The sequence below is a fragment of the Penicillium verrucosum genome (assembly GCF_028828655.1).
Source record: "Penicillium verrucosum strain IBT 35672 chromosome Unknown utg000001l_segment0_segment0, whole genome shotgun sequence".
Taxonomy (NCBI): Eukaryota; Fungi; Ascomycota; class Eurotiomycetes; order Eurotiales; family Aspergillaceae; genus Penicillium; species Penicillium verrucosum.
Window position 1 is genome coordinate 4,688,248 of NW_026643210.1, and position 18,855 is coordinate 4,707,102.

At 49.1% G+C, this 18,855-nt stretch overlaps 7 protein-coding genes across 7 annotated transcripts; 4 read left to right on the plus strand and 3 right to left on the minus strand.

Moving 5' to 3' along the window:
- Window positions 1–676: 676 nt before the first annotated feature.
- Window positions 677–4,111, plus strand: N7516_001720 (uncharacterized protein; the record flags this gene model as incomplete). The annotated part of the gene is made up of 5 exons (XM_057214440.1): window positions 677–837; window positions 910–970; window positions 1,028–2,136; window positions 2,192–2,967; window positions 3,027–4,111. The coding sequence occupies 5 exons, from the start codon at window positions 677–679 to the stop codon at window positions 4,109–4,111; spliced, it is 3,192 nt and encodes a 1,063-aa protein (XP_057076323.1).
- A 319-nt stretch (window positions 4,112–4,430) lies between these two features.
- Window positions 4,431–5,078, minus strand: N7516_001721 (gamma-glutamylcyclotransferase family protein; the record flags this gene model as incomplete). The annotated part of the gene is made up of 2 exons (XM_057214441.1): window positions 4,431–5,002; window positions 5,051–5,078. The coding sequence occupies 2 exons, from the start codon at window positions 5,076–5,078 to the stop codon at window positions 4,431–4,433; spliced, it is 600 nt and encodes a 199-aa protein (XP_057076324.1).
- Window positions 5,079–5,367: 289 nt separating this feature from the next.
- Window positions 5,368–6,274, plus strand: N7516_001722 (signal peptidase complex subunit SPC3; the record flags this gene model as incomplete). The annotated part of the gene is made up of 2 exons (XM_057214442.1): window positions 5,368–5,513; window positions 5,620–6,274. 2 exons carry the CDS (start codon window positions 5,368–5,370, stop codon window positions 6,272–6,274), a joined length of 801 nt encoding a protein of 266 aa, XP_057076325.1.
- Window positions 6,275–6,547: 273 nt separating this feature from the next.
- N7516_001723 (YqaE/Pmp3 family membrane protein) lies at window positions 6,548–7,042 on the minus strand (the record flags this gene model as incomplete). Its single annotated transcript, XM_057214443.1, has 4 exons — window positions 6,548–6,722; window positions 6,783–6,857; window positions 6,904–6,931; window positions 6,991–7,042. 4 exons carry the CDS (start codon window positions 7,040–7,042, stop codon window positions 6,548–6,550), a joined length of 330 nt encoding a protein of 109 aa, XP_057076326.1.
- Window positions 7,043–7,535: 493 nt separating this feature from the next.
- Window positions 7,536–9,051, minus strand: N7516_001724 (protein kinase PKP2; the record flags this gene model as incomplete). The annotated part of the gene is made up of 4 exons (XM_057214444.1): window positions 7,536–8,327; window positions 8,383–8,665; window positions 8,736–8,855; window positions 8,921–9,051. The coding sequence occupies 4 exons, from the start codon at window positions 9,049–9,051 to the stop codon at window positions 7,536–7,538; spliced, it is 1,326 nt and encodes a 441-aa protein (XP_057076327.1).
- Window positions 9,052–9,899: 848 nt separating this feature from the next.
- N7516_001725 (ubiquitin-specific protease UBP15) lies at window positions 9,900–13,886 on the plus strand (the record flags this gene model as incomplete). Its single annotated transcript, XM_057214445.1, has 10 exons — window positions 9,900–9,908; window positions 9,973–10,093; window positions 10,260–10,404; window positions 10,488–10,645; window positions 10,701–10,890; window positions 10,940–11,048; window positions 11,109–12,036; window positions 12,095–13,221; window positions 13,278–13,713; window positions 13,777–13,886. The coding sequence occupies 10 exons, from the start codon at window positions 9,900–9,902 to the stop codon at window positions 13,884–13,886; spliced, it is 3,333 nt and encodes a 1,110-aa protein (XP_057076328.1).
- A 378-nt stretch (window positions 13,887–14,264) lies between these two features.
- Window positions 14,265–15,202, plus strand: N7516_001726 (p24 family protein; the record flags this gene model as incomplete). Its single annotated transcript, XM_057214446.1, has 4 exons — window positions 14,265–14,411; window positions 14,532–14,720; window positions 14,789–15,068; window positions 15,192–15,202. 4 exons carry the CDS (start codon window positions 14,265–14,267, stop codon window positions 15,200–15,202), a joined length of 627 nt encoding a protein of 208 aa, XP_057076329.1.
- Between the last annotated feature and the right edge of the window lie 3,653 nt (window positions 15,203–18,855).

The following is an 18,855-nucleotide window of genomic DNA, read 5'->3' on the forward strand; positions in this document are numbered from 1 at the left end:
CGTCAATCAATGCTGACCGCCCTGATGACGATGCGGCGTGCTTGTGTCCTATGAATGAAGAAAAAAAAGAGACAATAGATAAACAATCAATTGAATGGGATCTATTCAATTCAGACTGCCATGACCTTGTGCCTGCCTTCATGCCTGTGTTTAAAAACCTAGTTGACCTCTTCTCTAACTTGTCACCGCGACGCCAACGTGAGACCGAAGATCAACGATCTGCTGTTGAACAAGCTCGACCACCGCCCTCGACCCCTCCTCGTGCTCGACCAGCTGGATCTGGTCCAAATCCCTTTACTCTACTATCTGACAAAATCAACCTGACCGAAACCACCTCTCCCCGAGACGCTGGGATCGCTCCTCTTCCAACGGTGTGTATGCTCCCGTATCTCCATGCGCGTCCCGCCGATAATTTACTCTTTGGCCGTGCATATTGCTTTTTGATAACTCGACCCTACCCAATCTCCTCGACTTGCGCACTTATCTCTTAGCTCTGCCTGTTTTCTTGTTGCAAGCTATCCTCACATATACAACTTGGGACTAATTGTTTCATCAGGTTGTTCATAGTTATGTCGATACTTTTTCGTCTCCAACTAGATCTACAACCGCAGACGAACACGAACCATTGCGCACCAGTTCCTTCCACCCTTTTCTAAGTCCCATTTCCCGGTTAGACATGTCCCATCGGAACCCACAGCGTTTCCCCGCCGGCAGGCAAAAGCTGATACCCCCACCCATTCCCAGGCAGGGTGATTCGTCGCCGATGTTGAACAAGGACAAGCAGAAGGATTCCCAGAATCGGCAAGATGAGGCTCGTTTGCTCGGAGCCAGATATCCGTATGTTCTACGAGTGTGTGTGGACTCGTTGGAGATATTGTTGCTAACCAGCTTTTTTTTGGGGCTCAATAGTGACTCCAACGCTGTCAAGATAAAGCCTGGAGCATTTCATGCTAGGAACAAGAAACCAGGGGTAAGTTCCCGCATTTATATCCATGACTATGACATCCCATCTGATCCTCGGTCACAGTCTAGCTTCGCGCCCTCCCCCGTGAACAAACTTTCACAAAATGCCCGAAGCAGCGGGCCGGTCCGCTCTTACGGAGGATCAAATCAACAAACTTCACGGATGAAGTCGCGCCACTCTGAAGATGAGTTCGAAGAGTCGAGTCGGCCTACCAAGATGCGGCGCCAGAGTGAAACTAGTGAAACCATCGACCTCACAGCCTCAGTGAACCCAACCATGGATCAACTGGAACATCCCTCTCTCTCCCGCCCAAATGCAACTCGTCGCAACCGACATGAGGGTTCCAGGGATGCGGAGAATTGCGTAAAAGTAGCGCAAAGTTCTATTCGTCCTCAGCATGGCCAATTCTCTTCTGTGGGCTCTCGGGATGAAAGGTTTACGGAAACAGCAGCACAGCAACGCCGTCAGGCGAGATCTGCGGATCCCCTTCTATCTCAGGTCAATTACAAGTCTAACCAGACTAATGAGGCCGTTGTTATTGGGACTATTGACGATGGACCAAAGAGAGCTGGTCGGAATCGCACTGCGGTTCCTTCGACGAACATCCATCGTCCTGTCAGCGGCAGGGAAAGTCCAGATGAGCTTCAGGGCGACATCACCACACATCCAATACCGAGACCCTCCTCAGGAACACAGATTCAAACCACCCACCCATCGAAGCCCGGAATGCACACATCACCAACGACTCGAAAACGCTCCCCGTCCGATCCCCGGACTCCAGACTTTCCGCCTCCATCACCCGCTACAAAAAAGGCTAAGGTCTCTCAAAAGAACTCTGATAAGAAACACCTATTGCGCTACTTCCGAACCGGCTCCTTCGGCAAATCTTGCGGCATGAAGGAATTCGTCTCGATTTATTCAACCAATGAAGGTCTTGAACTTCGCGAGGGTGCACTCGACCAGGGCAACACAATGTCAATACCTTTTCAGCAAATCCGTCAAATTTTTATCGGCGAGCCCCCCAGCCGGAAAGTGAGAATCAAAATGCTACAAAGTTCCGTCCAAGCAGACGACCAGCTCGACGTTGAGTTTTGGACTGCCGACGAAAAACTCAAGTTCCTGGATGTGTTGAAGCACGTCAACATCAAGGCCCAGCGTCTTATGAAAGAGATGTAGGTTTTATTGGCTATCTTTAAATGAGTTCGCAGTTCACTAACATTGGAGCAGGAAATGGATGGACAAGGCTTTTTTGAAATACGAAAAGCAATTCCCACAGGAGAACAAGCTGCCCAAGAAGCGGCTTCTTGATGATTTGGTGGATGGTCCCGATCCTGCGCACTCCCCTCCTCCCTCGCGACGACCCAAACTTTCAAAGTCCTTGAAAGATGATCATGGTGAAGTCAGCAATGTGAATCTACTTGAGATCAAACGCTCTGCTCAGGAAAAGGGAAAATATGGAAGTGGCATTGATTCTCAAACGAATGCCAAAGAGGAACAGGATTCCCCACCTCTTGATAACGACACTGGAGTCGATGTTCGAGCTACCGTCAACCCACCGGAACGCGAAACCCGGTCGTCTACCCGCCGTGTCGCTAGCAATCCCGGCGTGTCGTCTGGAGGGATCACATCCGGAGCACACTCGAGCTCACTTCTCAGAGATGATTCTTTCAGGTACAGGTGGAGCAAACCGTTGGTGTATCCGCGAAATGGAAAGAAGAAGGCCGAGGTCACCCTCGGCGATCGCGAGCGGTTACTTCGGGATGACTTCCTGAACGATAACCTGATCGCCCTGTACATGCGTTTCCTTCAGGACCACCTCGAACGCACCAACCCAGAGGCTGCCAAACGAGTCTACTTCTTCAACACCTACCTCTTTGCGACTCTCACGAACACCCCACGGGGGACCGTGGGATCAACTACGGTGGTGTTGAGAAGTGGACTCGGAACGTCGATCTCTTCAGTTATGATTATATCGTCGTTCCCATCAATGAGAATGCGCATTGGTATGTTGCAATTATTTGCAACTTGCCAAGTTTGTCTCTTGGTTTTGCCAACGGCGTAGAGTCGGTTCAAACACCGACTCTACAGAAAGAATCATCCACTGGGTCTGAGAGTGAGATCCAGGAAATTGAAGAGACTCCTGAGCCGGAACAGAGATCAAAGTCAGAGCCCAACACTTCTGACAAGGGAAGTCAATCCCGTGAGATTCGAAAGGGATCTGAGACCAGTGGGGACCTGCCCGACCAGCACCCACTTCCACCCCCAAATCTCTCCAAATTCGCTGCCCAGAAGCTCGCCCAAGATCAGGCCGCGGCGTCGCAACCGACGCACAAGTCGAAGAAGAAGAGAACTGGGTTAAAGTTGGATCCCAACCAAACAACGATCATCACATTTGACTCCCTCGACATGCCTCGCTCCCCCACCATCAAAATCCTGCGCGAGTACATTTGCCGCGAAGCGGCGTCTAAACGCGGCGTGGAACTTGACCCGACCAAAGTCAAGGGCATGCGAGCTCGCGATATCCCCCTGCAGCCTAATTTCTGGGACTGCGGTCTCTATCTGCTGGCATACTTGGAGAAGTTTGTTCAAAGTCCTGATTGGTTCACCACGAAGGTGCTCCAGCGGAGTATGAGTTCCAGAGATGACTGGCCTCCACTTGGCTCTGGTATCCTGAGATACCGATTTGGCAAGTTCCTAGACGAACTGTACGAGGAACAGCGGCAAGCCGATGAACCAGTCATGGCCGCCAGACGACCCGTTTCATTCCTGCTCGGCCCGCCCCTCCCTTGCCAAGAAGAACTTGCGGAGGTCGATGTGGTACCTGAGTCTCAGCATGATGCAGATCCTTCAAAGGGCCCTGTGAAGACTTCCAATTCAAAGTCCGAAGACTCAAGTGAAGATTCAGCCGCGGACCAGATGCATCTCTTACCTACCTTACCTACCGAGAAACACACGAAACCACACAAAGCATCCTCCGACCCACCTGCAGACACAAAGTCGCCAAACCGCCATGTTGCTCCACCAAGGGAGGAACCCATCATCCAAGTACCCGGTAGCCAAGACGAGCCCGAAGTACGAGACACACCGCCCCCTCCAAGAAAAGAGCGAAGGAAACACAGCCCACGAGGCCCTTCGCGGAAGAGATGAGTCTGTTCATCTAAGTGATACAACCCTCTTGTCTCTTAAGATAATCTGACATCCGAACACAGTACCGGCTGGACCGGAACTGACCGTCTACTTCATGTTTTCCCTGTTGTTTTAGCGTTTTAATCCATGTGCATCATGGCCTGTCCCGCGCATAGCCCTGCGTCGGCGTTGGATGAGAGAGGGATGGTGTTTTTTTTCTTCTTGTCTTTACAACCTTAGCATCAGATACCATCGGCCCCATCGCAATGCGAATTTAATCGTTATTTTTCGACAAAGTATCAATAATAACTAGTTACATATAATTAGGTACGTGAATGAGCTACCACTCACTCTCATTCGCCCCAACCCCAACCCACCACGCCATCTTATCCCTCTTAAACGACTCAAAATCCCATTCCGTATCCTCGAGCAGATCTTTCCCAGCAGTCCACACATAAGTCACAGCCCAAACCTCCTCCTCTCCCTCATTAATAACCTTAGCACCTGTTGCATTGAGCATTTCGCGCAGCTGGCTCTCGGCAGTACCCATTTCACCAGAATGATCTTTATCACCACCACATGCTTCCCGCAGCGTACGCACAACAACTGATTTCTTCTCATACTCAGACCCCTCGAACCTATCCAGCCGGTAAACGTCGCCGTCTGTTAGTCCCGACACGAGGGTTCCTAGAACTGATGTCCCAGGGTTGGTTTTCGAATCAGATGACTTCTCCGTCTCAATTGCTGGCTCTGGTACTGCCACAATGGCTGGGTAATCGGCATTCTGCACGCGATGTCGTCGGTACCCGTGTAAAATGGCCGGTTGGAAGCGGAGCATGGCTTTTTGCCAGGGTTCTGGGTTTTCCTGGCCGTGGATTACTTTGTGTAGGATTTGCGGGACCATTAGGGTTCCTAGAAGATTTTTAGATTCTGCTTTCTCTTAATTCGAGAGGGACATACCATAGAAGAAGAGGACGTGATCGCCCATTATTGTGTTTGGTGTAGGGTTGGGCTTGGTGAGTTTGTTGGTTCTTGTGTGAGGGTTGAGTACAGGTCTGAGATAGAGAGTTTTATGAAATTGAGGTAATATATGAATTTACCAAATCCAGCTCAAGCTCTGTCTATAAAGAAAGTCATAAAAAGAGAGAAGACCGAAGCCATGGGTTATCTATGCGGAGATGACGGCCCCGGTCTATAGATCCCGCTTATCGATAAGAGGCCAAACATCCAAACCGGCCCAGCTGGCTTCATCTTCTCAATTCGACCCCAAACACACCATGCATTCCTCCTTAAACCGCATCCAGTCCGTATTCGGCTTCTTCACTACGGTCGCGCTGGTCGTCAGCGCACTGGCAGCCATCTCGGTCATCTTCTTCCCAGCAGACGACGCCAATGCCTCGGTGCAACTGAAGAACGTCTCGGTGTAAGTTGAAATCACGATTTCCCCCTCCAACCCTACACTCCCCCTGAACAAAGAAGATAATAAAAACGAAACCTCCATTTACTAATACCCATTTCCGGTACAACAGTGCCAAAGGCCGACCACACTATTACTCCACCAAACGTGAAGAATACGCCCAGCTCCGCTTCGACCTAGACGCCGACCTAAGCCCCCTCTTCAACTGGAACACAAAACAGCTCTTCGTCTACGTCTACGCTACCTACTCCTCCTCCGATATCCCCGGCTCGCAAGCCCGTCTCTCAGAATCCATCATCTGGGACACTATCATCCCCGCCACCCCATCGCCGTATTCATGGGATATCCTCAAAGACAAGGTCATCGCGCGTATTCCCTCGTCTGTTACATCGCAGGCCGTGTCCGCTGCCAAGAGGAATGCCAAGCGCCATGCTAAATCGGTTAAGGCGAAGAAGAGTAAGAAGGAGCCTCTCGCCCCTGGTGTTCTGAGACTCCGTGGTCAGAAGGGTAAGTACCAGATCAGTGATATTACTGGTCGTCTGGCGCAGCGTCAGAATGTTACCCTTCATGTTGGATGGAATGTTCAGCCTTGGGTTGGGGCTTTGTTGTGGGCGCCTGGTACCGGTGCGGTGCCTAGGACTGCCGGGACCATTGTTAATAGTGAGCCTTTTGATTTCCCCGAGGTGAAGGATAATGAGAAGGCTGCTGCGGAGAAGAGGGCTAAGGAGGCGGAGAAGGCGGAGAAGGCGGGGCAGGCGAATGTATAGGCTACGTTTGACTTGGGTCTGTTGAGATAGGGAGTTGGGATCTACCTGTTTTTTTATTTACTTTTGGGAGCTTCTAGATAGCTCACCTCCTACATTTGCATTTTGAAAAAAATGATACATACGAATTGCATCTTCATCGCAGTGGAATTATTTGTTGTTTCATTGGGGTCGACGCTATTGATACATCAGTGTTAGAGACTTGCTTGGTCGCCGACCCTCGACAGACGGGGTGATGGATGTCGAACAAGAGAGTTCGGAGACATCGAAAGGAACTCACTCGGTACCGTGAGTACGGCCAGCAGATGTACGTCGATGGCCTCCATTTTGGATACGATCGGAGAAGACGAACGGTGCGCGCTGCAGAGAGGCACGAGTCAGTGGATCGCGACCGCGACGATCAATATAGACGTATTCCAAATAGATGGCATGGACGTGTGCGGGGAAGTAACTGGGAAGATGGTTAGTTTTCGAATACGACAGGAGTCTGGATATCCAGTGTAACACTCACCCGACAAGTGCAAGCAGCATGTTGATCCAGAAGTCAACTCCACAACCTCCAAGCATAAAGACGCCAAGGGGGGAACTGTTTGGTTTGTTAGCGGGTCATTCCGGTGGGGATGGGTTGATACACGTAGATTGAGGGGCGATCAGGGATCACTGTGGGGGGGTCGTTTGTTTTGGTGGTTTTTTTCAGGTAACAAAAAGTGTTGACTTACTGAATACGGTGATGAGGATCATAAAAAGGGTTGAGAAACCGCCGGCGGCCATCGTGTTTGATGTTTGATGTTGGATGTTTGATGTAAACGGTGTTATTGTTCAGGATTGGAGGATTGGAAGATCGAGGTTTGAAATCGGTGGTGGCGAGAAAATTGAGGAGAAGAATTGAGAATAGAAGGATGGAGGTATAAATAGTTGTCCACAGGGGACTTAAGGCGTTTCATCTTGATATTGATCCTGATCTCGACAGGGCTGCCTCAGCCCTATATTGGTGCCTGATTGTTGCCTCAGCCCTACATGGGTGCCTGATTGTTGCCTGGCAAATCCGTGAAGCTGATTTGCTGGAACAGACCATGACGTCATGCCGAACTGTCACCGCCACATCTGTCGATAGATGTGGCTGGTTATTGTGCCCAGGCGTACATTGGCAAGTAGATGGCAAGCACGATTGACTGGACAGGTAGGGCAGGTACGTTGGACGGACTTGGAGCAGATTTAGAGGTACTGGGAATACATTTTCTGTAAGATTCCCAGTATCAAGTTCTTATACCGCATCAATTGCTGCCCGAGTTGTAACTTGTTCGTTCTTGTTGCCAAGCTTGGAGATCTGCAAAAATGCGTCCACTCCATACCCTTCGAGACTGTGCAGTTCCAAACTGCCTGCCCAATATTCAGCATAGACTCGGCTCATGGGGAGACCCATCCCTAGACGGAGATTAGGCGGTCGTGATGTCAACGTATCCAGGGATCCTTCATGATACGAATCCCGGCCGGTGTGTTTACGGTCGTGTGACACTTGCAGTTCTTGCATCGTCGCCGCCATCGCAGGGACCTGTCCGAGATTTTCCAACCGGGATTGAGTGCGAGGTCCCTTGCTGAAGGACCATAGATACGGCAAAATCTCTCGAGGAATGCCTCCTCCTTGATCAGATATGCGCATTATCACATGTTGCGGGGTCTCACACACGAGCACTTCGATGGGTGGTGGGGTTTCGGTTGAATCCTGATATTTCTCCATCACGGCTTGCACTGAGTTGCGGAGAAGTTCTCCGATGATATACTCCAAGTGGCTCAAGATGTACGGGAAGGTCGCGTCCACATGGCCCTTGACGGTGATGGCGGGAATCTGAGTCGACCCTGATATGTTCCGCATCAGATCCTGTGCGACTTTCCCACATCGCTCGACTACCTCCTTCGCCTTGCACTTTAGGAACACTTCACCCACAAAGTCTGCGTTCATGTCGGTTCGGTCGTGGGAATCGGGGAAATGCCATGGCGAGTTGAAGGTTTCCGTTAGAGCCAGGTGTTGCTCTGCGATGACTCGGCGAGAGATCCGCTGCCGAGGAGATAATTGTCAGTTAGGAGGCAGATCAGAGGTTGAGCTTACATACCGCTCGCAAAAGTGTGTTCATTAACCGGTCCATTTCGTCCGCTGGGGCGAGATTGCGGCATTCGAGCACTCCTATTGCCAGGTTGGGAATCGCAACCAGATGCTCTCGTAGCATCTCCTTCAGGATGTCACAGAAACGGTCATTATCTTCGAGGGTCCGAATCTCAGGAACCACCCGAGCCCGCTCAAATGCTTTGTAGTACAGTTCGTATACAAGGGTGAGATGCGGGTTGGCGACTACCACGTATGGTAGCTGCTGGATGTCTCGCAGACGATGCGCAAGGCTATCCAATAGAATCATGATCAGAACTTTTACTTTTTCCGGAGGATTCCGCAAATTGTCTCCCAACTTACCGAGTAGGTAGCTCAGTCCGCACATAGTTTGCGGAACTGATGAGTCGTGGTTCGGTCAAGGTACGACCGAAAAAGGTCAACTGACGAAGACTGATAGGTCGAATAGCTCGTTCCACCCACCTGCCAGCATATCCCAGTCAGTATCATGTACCATTTTAGGCTTTATCAACGTCAGTCATCCATACTCATCTACTGCAGAAACTGGCCGCCATGGTGGCGGGCTATGAGCTCCGGAATAGCAGCGCTTCAAGGGAGACCGGAGGAGCTGCCAGCTTCTAGCTGGATAAGTCAACCTCATTGTGCTCCATGCACTCATTCAATGAATACCGAGACCATATAAGTGCTCACTATCTTGCGCACGCGCGTAGTTGGGACTTCAAGAGTTTGGGGTTTCCGGGCGGTGAGTCAACCTTGAAAGCATGTGACACCCACCGGCTTTGGTATTGTTTTTTGGGTTTTTGTTTTTGCTTGTGTCTGTGTATATATCCATATAGTTATATGTCGTATAACTATCCCGAGGTCTTTATATATGTGAGTGTTCAAACCCTGCAAATGTCAATGTCATACGATCTGAGTTCTCATCCCAAATTGCCTCGGATCTGAGGCAACTCGCACGGACTTGGGGCTAACGTACCATCTCATCTGAAGGTGAACTGGGGAAATTTGGATGATTGAGAGCATACAAAGAGAGATATATATATATATATATATTGGTTGAGATGCAGAAGTAAAGCATATATATGTATCTATCTATGATGGATAGAATCAGACTGGTACAAAGTAGGGCTTTCTTCACCGTATACTCTACTCTGCATATATCATTACACACTACCAATTAAACAAACTATTGATTTCAATTCGAGAAGAGAGAGAGAGAAGTCAGAGCTTAGTGAAAAAAAAGCCATATTAACTCTATAAATAAGCATCTAAATCAAAGACAGATCTCCTAAACAACAACATCCTATCCTTCAATATCACTGCCGAGCCCTCGAGGCTCCGCCACCGCTAGCTCCGGCCCTTATTATTTTGCGGGTTCAGAACGAATTTCCTCCACCACCAGGCTCTACAGTGTATTTCTTTCCAACATTCTGTCTTTTTATTCACAAACCTTTTTCTTAAATTACAAACTCTGACGCCTTCCGGGACGGGAAGGCGCTTTCCGCGATGGAAAACGTGAGAGATTCCCCGACCGTGCCCCTCGCTAGTGTCGTCATTGGAACTAACCCTGTTATACCAGCTCGCGGAGAACGACATGCTTGTCGATGATTATGACCAATACCCTGCCGAAAAGACCGATGTCGTCGTCGTTTCACGGTCAGGATCCGACGAGCCTGAGTCCGCGCCGTCCGCAGATGATCGTACGTTCTTTGTTACTTTTTTTCTTTCCCTAAACCACAAGCAGGAGGGCGGCTTGACGGGTGAACTGGACAAAAGCATGGCACCTGAATGAGATCGCCCTTGAGAAATATACACCCTGTTTGCTTGTCTGTATTGAGTGGTCGCTAATCAAGACGATGGACACAGACGCGGCGATGATGGCAAAGGTCCTCCCCAAGAACTCGGACCTCGAAACCCTAGACGAAGTCCACGACACATGGCGCTTGTCAGACTGGCGGAAAATGGAGCGCAAGTCACACGGACCCATCTTCCGATGCGGTGACTCCCCGTGGTGAGTGCCTGAAATCTCTTTGCCTGGGTTTGGCTCTACGGCTCTATGGCTCTGGACCGGCATCGGATCTGACTCGAGAATAGGCGCATCCTCTTTTTCCCCTACGGAAATCAGACCGAATTCGCTTCGTTTTACCTCGAACATGCGTGGGAGGATGGACCACCGGAGAACTGGTACGCCTGTGTGCAGTTTGCGCTGGTGTTGTCGAATGTGAACGATCCTTCCATTTATACACACCACTGTAAGATATTCAATTCCTATGGGACTGTTTGATTACATGCTGAGTCGGATTTTAGTTGCAACCCACCGTTTCACTGCCGAGGAAGGAGACTGGGGTTTCACTCGATTCGCCGACCTTAAGGGTCTGTTCAGCCACGCGTGGGAGGGAAAATCAGTCCCCTTGGTGCAGGACGATGAGGCAATTGTCACGGCCTATGTTCGTGTAGTGAAAGATCCTACGGGTGTCTTGTGGCACAGTTTCCAAAAGTGGGTTCTCTCCAGGAATTTTGACCGAGTGAAACTAACTTCTTTTTAGTTACGACTCGAAAAAGGAGACTGGAATGGTAGGATTGAGGAATCAGGGAGCAACATGCTACTTGAACTCACTTTTGCAGTCGCTCTATTTCACAAATGCTTTCCGCAAGGTACGAAGAGAGAAAACTTCGATTGCCCCCTTAACTACTGAGACTAATGGAAATCCTTAGGCCGTCTACCAAATACCGACTGACCAGGAAGCGTCCCGTGAGAACAGCGCGTGGGCCCTCCAGAGATTATTTTACAACCTGCAGACCAACGATGTTGCTGTTTCCACAACCGAGCTCACCGCGTCTTTTGGCTGGCAATCCAGCCAGATCTTTGAACAGCAAGATGTACAGGAACTCTCACGAAAGCTCATGGAAAGATTGGAGCACAAGATGAAAGGTACCGTTGCAGAAAAAGTTCTACCTGATCTGTTCGTCGGAAAAACAAAAACGTATATTTCTTGCATCAATGTCGATTACGAATCTTCCCGCGTGGAAGACTTCTGGGATATCCAACTCAATGTTCGAGGCAACAAGACCTTAGACGACAGCTTCAGGGATTACATTCAGGTCGAGACGCTGGAGGGAGAGAACAAGTACGAAGCTGGGCAGCCATACGGTCTGCAGGACGCCAAGAAGGGCGTCATCTTCGAGAGCTTCCCTCCCGTTTTGCATCTTCACCTCAAACGTTTCGAGTACGACCTCAACCTTGACATGATGGCCAAGGTCAATGATTATCACACATTCCCTATGGAGTTCGATGCGGCTCCGTATCTTTCTGAGAGCGCTGACAAGTCGGAGTCCTGGGTTTACCAATTGCATGGTGTTCTCGTCCACAGCGGTAACCTCGATGCTGGACATTACTATGCCTTCCTGAAGCCCACCAAGGATGGACACTGGTACCGCTTTGATGATGACCGAGTCAACCGAGCTACTGACAAAGAAGTGCTCGATGAGAACTACGGAGACTCCCAGCAGCGCACGAACGGATCCACTGGAGGACGATCGGCTATTCGCACAAACAACGCCTACATGTTGGTTTACGTCCGGAAGACGAGACAGGATAATGTATTATTACCAGTGACAAAGGATGATGTGCCCTCTCACATCGGTATGTCCAGAGATTCCTGTACTTTGGGGAATTGACCGGTTGACTAATTATGAAATAGAGAAGCGTATGTCTGAGGACCGGGTGGAGATGTTGCGTCGGAAGAAAGAGAGAGAAGAAGCCCACCTTTACATGAATGTCGGCCTCCTTGATGAAGAGGCATTCCGAAATCACCACGGCTTCGACCTGTCTGGCAATGACCTACCCGCCGACGATCCGGCCCTTCCCACACCATACAAGATTCTTCGGGCCAAGAAAGTCAGTGAATTTGCAGAGGAGATGGCCGAAGAACGAGGTCTCAAACCAGAAGCAATTCGATTCTGGGTCATGGTAAACCGTCAGAACAAGACAACCCGACCTGATCAGGTGATCCGCGATCCGGAGATGACTGTTGAGGAGGCGTACAACAAATACGGCACTAAAGGCCAGCTCCTCCGCTTGTGGATGGAGGTGGCACCGACCGGCGCGGACGGAAAACTTACTTCGTGGCCCGATAATGACTCGATTTTCATTTTCCTCAAGAGCTTCGACATCACGGCCCAGACATTGACTGGTGTTTGCTCTGTCTACGTTCAAAAGAGCCAGAAGGTGAGCGAGCTGGCCCCGACAATTCTTTCCAAGATGGATTGGCCTGCTGGTACAGAGTTCTTGCTGTTCGAAGAGATCAAACATACCATGATCGACGTTATGAAACCGAAGCAGACTTTCCAGCAATCTGAAATTCAGGACGGCGACATCATTACCTTCCAGCGCGTAATCAAGGAGTCCGATCTGCCACCCTCAGCACTTTACACAGACGCTCGGCAATTCTACGATTACCTTTTGAACCGCATGGAAGTTCAATTCGCCCCGGTCAAGACCAACGAAGGAGATACTTTCTCCTTGACTCTCAGCCGCAAGATGACCTATGACCAGTTCGCCAAGAAGGTTGGTGAGCATCTCAAGGTGGACGAGACTCATCTTCGATTCGCACCCGTGATGGCCAGTACTGGCAAGGCCAAGCCTTTCCTGAAGCGCAACGTCAATCAGAACCTCTCACAAATTCTCAACGGTCAATATGGTGCCTACGGGTACACCATGCACCGGGCAGACGCTTTGTACTACGAGGTACTGGACATGAGTTTGACTGACTATGAGAGTAAGAAGTGCTTCAAAGTGACATGGCTCCCCGATGGCGTTACCAAAGAGGTTCGTGTTAAGGATTCCCTATCCATGACGCTGGGATTCGGCTAACATTCAAGTAGGAGATTGTTGAGCTCTTGGTTCCCCGCAGCGGTACCGTGGCAGATCTTCTGTCTACGTTGCAACAGAAATTGGAGCTGGGCGATGAACCCATCCGGGTTGCCGAAACACACAGTGGAAAGGTCTACAAGGAGCTTCGGGAAGAACAAAACGTGGCTGCCATTAACGAGTACGCCACGCTCTACGCCGAAAAGATCCCATCGGAGGAATTGAACTTGGACGCCGAGGACCGCACCATTGGCGTATTCAGCTTCGATCGCGAACCCAACCGGACTCACGGAATCCCCTTTAAGTTTGTTGTGAAGCCTGGAGAACTTTTCGCGGAGACAAAGAAACGTCTTTCCGCCCGCACACAGATCAAGGGCAAGAACTTTGAGAAGATCAAGTTCGCCGTGGTTCCTCGGGCATCATTCTCTAACGCCAATTATCTCGAAGATGGTGAGTACCTTTCCTTCGATCCCATCAGAAAACCTTCTCTCGGACTGACTAACCCCCTATCAGGTGATATCCTATCAGATGTAGCGGCTGGTGCCGACGACTTCCTGGGTCTTGATCATCCCAACAAGAATCGCAGCTTCTGGGGCAAGAGTGATGGATTCTCGATTCGTTAAACAATTGTTAAACTCAATGGCGCTGGGGGTTATGACTTGATGGAGGGTTGTATGCTGCAATCCGGTACATGAGCAGCGACACCTTGATGCGATGATCATGCCTTTCTCTTTTTTTTTTCCCGCACTATTTTATGTAACCAGCCGCAGTAGAAGACATTAAGTTCATAACATGAGAGTGCAGATTGTCTATTTTCTCATGTATCATGCATCTCATTTACAAGATAGAGTTGTCAAGAATCGGTTAGTCGATATATACGGAAGTTTGTTTGGATGGATGCAAACACATCAAACAGCGGAACACAAAGTTGGCCAGAACGCCATCTCCTGACGCCGATATCATCCCCCAGTTCAACGCCCTCTCGGTATATCTTTCTCACAATGCGGTTTGCTCTTTTCGCCGGCCTGGCCTCCTTGGTCTCATCCGTGACCGCAACCGCCCTTACCTACAGACTCGAGGCGAACGAGAAAGCATGCTTCTTCTCGAACGTTGATCAGAGCAACGCCAAAGTGGCCTTCTACTTCGCGGTACGTCCAATTGATTATCCAACTATACACTATACCACATTCAATCCATGATAATTGTTTTGGTCGTGGAGCTATGGATACACACATGTTGGCGCCGAAAACTGATATTGTACAATGCAGGTCCAATCCGGCGGTTCGTTCGATGTCGACTACTCCGTGACCGCACCGGGCGGCAAGATCGTTCTAGACGGCACAAAAGAGCGCCAGGGCGACTTTGTCTTCACCGCGCAAAGCGTGGGCGAGTACACCTTCTGCTTTAACAACGAGATGTCCACCTTCGCCGAGAAGATGGTCGACTTCGAGATCGCCGTACGTTCCATATTCGTCGACTCAAGGAAGGGGTCAACAAATGCTAATTGAACCATCGAAACATACAGGTCGAGAACGAACAGCGCGCCCAGCTGCCCTCCCGCCAGGGCGCCAGCCCCGAGCAAACCTCCAGCCTGGAGGAGTCTATCTACAAGCTCTCTGCACAACTCTCCACCGTCTCCCGCAACCAGAAGTACTTCCGCACACGTGAGAACCGTAACTTCAGCACCGTGCGGAGTACCGAGCGTCGGATTTTCAACTTCAGTGTGATCGAGTCTTTGATGATGATTTCCATGGCTGCGTTGCAGGTCTTTGTTGTGCGCTTCTTCTTCCAGGGTGCCCGGAAAGGTATGTTCATCCCCCCCGTGTCTGAGGGTTGGATATAGGCGCAAGGAAAGGTCTTGTGTGGACTGTTTTCCCGCCGTTGTCTATCCTATTCGGTGGATGATTAATAACTTTCTTTTGAATCAGGTTACGTGTGATGTGAGCATGAGCATGAACAATAATATGATGCATTTTACTACCTTCTATATTGGCGTGTTGGCCTAGTTATTTCTGTTGAAAAATCTATGATGTTCTTGTCTGTCTGGACTAAAATTGGGAAGTATACTCGGTATAGTAGTTGGCTTCGAGCTGAGGTGGTTGTTGGTCGTATGGCATGCCAAAGAAGAGCAGTTGGGGTGAATATCTGGTATTGAAAGCAACTTGGGTTCAGGCTAAGCGTCTACGATGTTGTACTTAGGGGTGCTCAACTCACCAAGGGAAGATGATTGACACAGCAGGTTTAAAAGACACCAGGGAACTGCATGCTCGAGATGTCCAGTGGTGTATATGCTGTACACCTCAAGTTCTCTACCCCATGGTGGCTGGAGTATAACCGGCTTCGTCGACGGGAAGTCTCCAAATAGGAGGTCAGGTCGTCTGTCGCTGAGCAACATCAATAAGTACTGAACCACAGCGCAGCCGGAGGCGAGGGTGATGGTTTCTGCATGGTGAGCAATCATGTGGCTACGGCGTCTCGCCAATTTGAACTACCTGGGTACATACCTAAATAGGTAACCAGCCCCCAGGATCAGGTGCCAGGTGCCTTCCCTTTTCGGTCAAAACTCGCTTACTGCGCGCAGGTTCAATGTTTGCATTATACTTCTTTCCTATTTGGTCTATTTTGTCAAAACTCGCTTACTGCGCACAGATTCAATGTTTGCATTATAGTCATTGGGAAGGTATAAATACCCCCTTCCCCCCAATTTCTCTCTCTTCTTCTTTCTTCCTTCTCCACACCACTCCGGGTCCACATCGTGGTTCCTGTTGAGTACCCTTCAATTTTTTGTTTCACCTTTGGTTCTGGCTTCAGGTCTCTATTCAACATATTGATGCTGTTGTCAAGTGATCGGTTTATCCTGATGACTCTGGCGGGTCTCTGTAGGCGGCCCTCGTCAGGCTGCGAATGGCACGAAGCATGTCTGGGAGGTAACAGGTGTAGGCTCCGGCTGAGGCACTCCTATGCACCGCTGCGGAAACAGACTGTACTGGCCTGGGTGCTCCCGTTGTCCGCCAGGAGCCGAACCAAAGGATCTTCAAACTAGGAAGGGGCTCTGTTCTCATCTCCTTCGACATTAATTTTTGGAACCTTTATGACAGAGATAGCTCTCTGTTGTCCGAAGAATTTTCTGAGGACGCTTTTTTTTTCTGAAAGGTTCCTTCCTTTTGATGGTCCATTTTATTGTTGTTGTCTCTTGTTGTCTCTTGTTGTCTTTTGTTGTCTCTTCTTGTCTCCTGCTGTCTCTTCCCTTTCCTGTCTTTTGTTGTCTCTTGATGTTGTCTCTTCTCATCCCCGTCTTTTGTTGTCTCTTCTTGTCTCTTCTTGTCTCTTGCTGTCTCTTCCCTTTCCTGTCTTTTGTTGTCTCTTGATGTTGTCTCTTCTCATCCCCGTCTTTTGTTGTCTCTTCTTGTCTCTTCTTGTCTCTTGCTGTCTCTTCCCTTCCCTGTCTTTTGTTGTCTCTTGCTGTTGTCTTGTTTCTGTGTCCACTTCCTTAGTGTCTCGGCGTATCGATGTAGTTACTTCAAAATTCCTTCGGCAATGCAGACACAAACTTCAACGCCATAATAATTTTATTATTATAGATGAGTTTATATCCACGAGTAGACAGTAACAATATGAGCATAGCTGTATGTTCGCAGGGTAAAACCGTTTAATGTTCGAATGAAGGGTTCCATCGGGGAGCCTATATGGTCTTTTTAGTCGAGACCGAGGAAAACGTCTGTCGACATTGTGCTGGACCCGTTCTCACCTCGCGCCTCTCTCGACACCTACCATCCCGGATGACCGTGCAGCCGGGGAACCGAGTACTGAAAGCTCGCAGCGTCGGAACCTGTTTCTGAGAGAAGGCAAGCCCACCTTCAGTATGTGAAATGGAATATGTGGAATGACTTGCAGCATATCTTTACGACCAGAGTGCAGAGCAAGGGCGAAAGCTCACATACTAATCATAGTGATTCGTTTCGAACCGGCTTCATGCATCATTTAGATGTTGTCTTCAATATATGATGCTAGTAAATACGGTATAAAGACAAGTCCAGATACATTGATGAATGCTAGCGTGTTGAGTGCTGTCCGGCTAAGGGGCAACGTTGTACATAATACTACCGAGGCTGATATCCTATCCAAAACAGGTTTTTGGCAACTCGCCCTGGTCCGCAATATACGAGGGCGCGCAGCCATATCGCAGACAGTCATTAACAAATGTGGAGAGATGGGCTGTGGCTAGACATCCAGGGCTAGGGGCTATGACGTGAGGCGATGTCGGTAAGAATCGGCCCCGTGCAGTTAAATTGCTTCCAGTGATATCATATGCTCGCTACGGTGTGCAACATAGGTACATAGTATGTTTTTGTGCTCCTTTAGCTTACAATACATAGTAGGGATCGCCGTCAGAGGCTGCGGTGTGATATCATTTTGCTATGCGCTAGGAATTGTTAATTTCGGGTATCCACTGTTTCAATTGATCGACATGTAGTACGAAGACATACAACATACAAGTTAAGTATAAGGTATTGTATTTGATTTGGTTAGTCTAGGGCTTATCATAACCAGTGGGTTCGTATGTGGTTCAAGCCTTCAGACCATGCACCACATAGAATGGGATAATGAAGAAAGTGGACCGTGAAGACTCCTTCATTGGCACTTAATAGGCAGATAAAGACCTGCAAGTGCACGTTTCGGTAATATTTACAGAGTACGTCCCACACGCTTGTTTTTGACACGTTCGGATGTTGATACAACTTGTATGCTGTCTTGTTTGGGATCGGACCCTTGGGGTGGAGCAGCGGTATGGTTTCGACTCCATCAGGCTATATTGTAAAATGGCCAAAACATATAACTATTGTACTCCACAAGTTTCTTTCTACTGATGACATAGTATAGAATTTGTGTCGACTCTAATATCACATCAGTATCATTCTCTCACCACTAACTCAATGAGAATATATCTTTCCAGTCTGCATATTTGTGGTATGATAATCTCACTATATTACCAACTTTAGTCTAGACCGGTGCCAGCTGGATTAGACTGGTTCCTCTTCAAAACTAGGTCGTTGGTCTGAAAAGTTAGATGGCTGATCATGTCTGTTAATGACAATATAGAGTGTATTTCAAATCCCTCTGACGTTGCTATAATGCTCCTACATGAAACACCTCTCGAGGCAAAGGAGATCCTATATGCTGGATATAAGCTCCAGCTTGCGCTGATATGCTACCTAATGTTGCAGTACAATGTAGTGCGGCCCTAAGTTGAGCAAAATGTACAACTATCAAAGAGGCAAATTCGGGATAAATGGCCCTGATATGTTCGGTATTATGCCGATCCTGCAACGATTTGCCTCTCCCCACTGGCATCAAGTTTCTTCCAGGGTTCATGGATGGCAAATACACACCTCCGTCCCACCCCTGGTTCTTCGATGCGAGCACCCCTGTCACTGGCCCATGTGTCTTACAAATCATTCTGCTCAATCTCGCTTTCTTCTAGGAACAAGTATGGACTCTAATTTAGTGGAACTACCCCGATATCCCATATCGTAACGCAAGTTTGGTTGTGACCATCGGAGAGCGTCAAGAGTTCTATAGACAATAGGATTT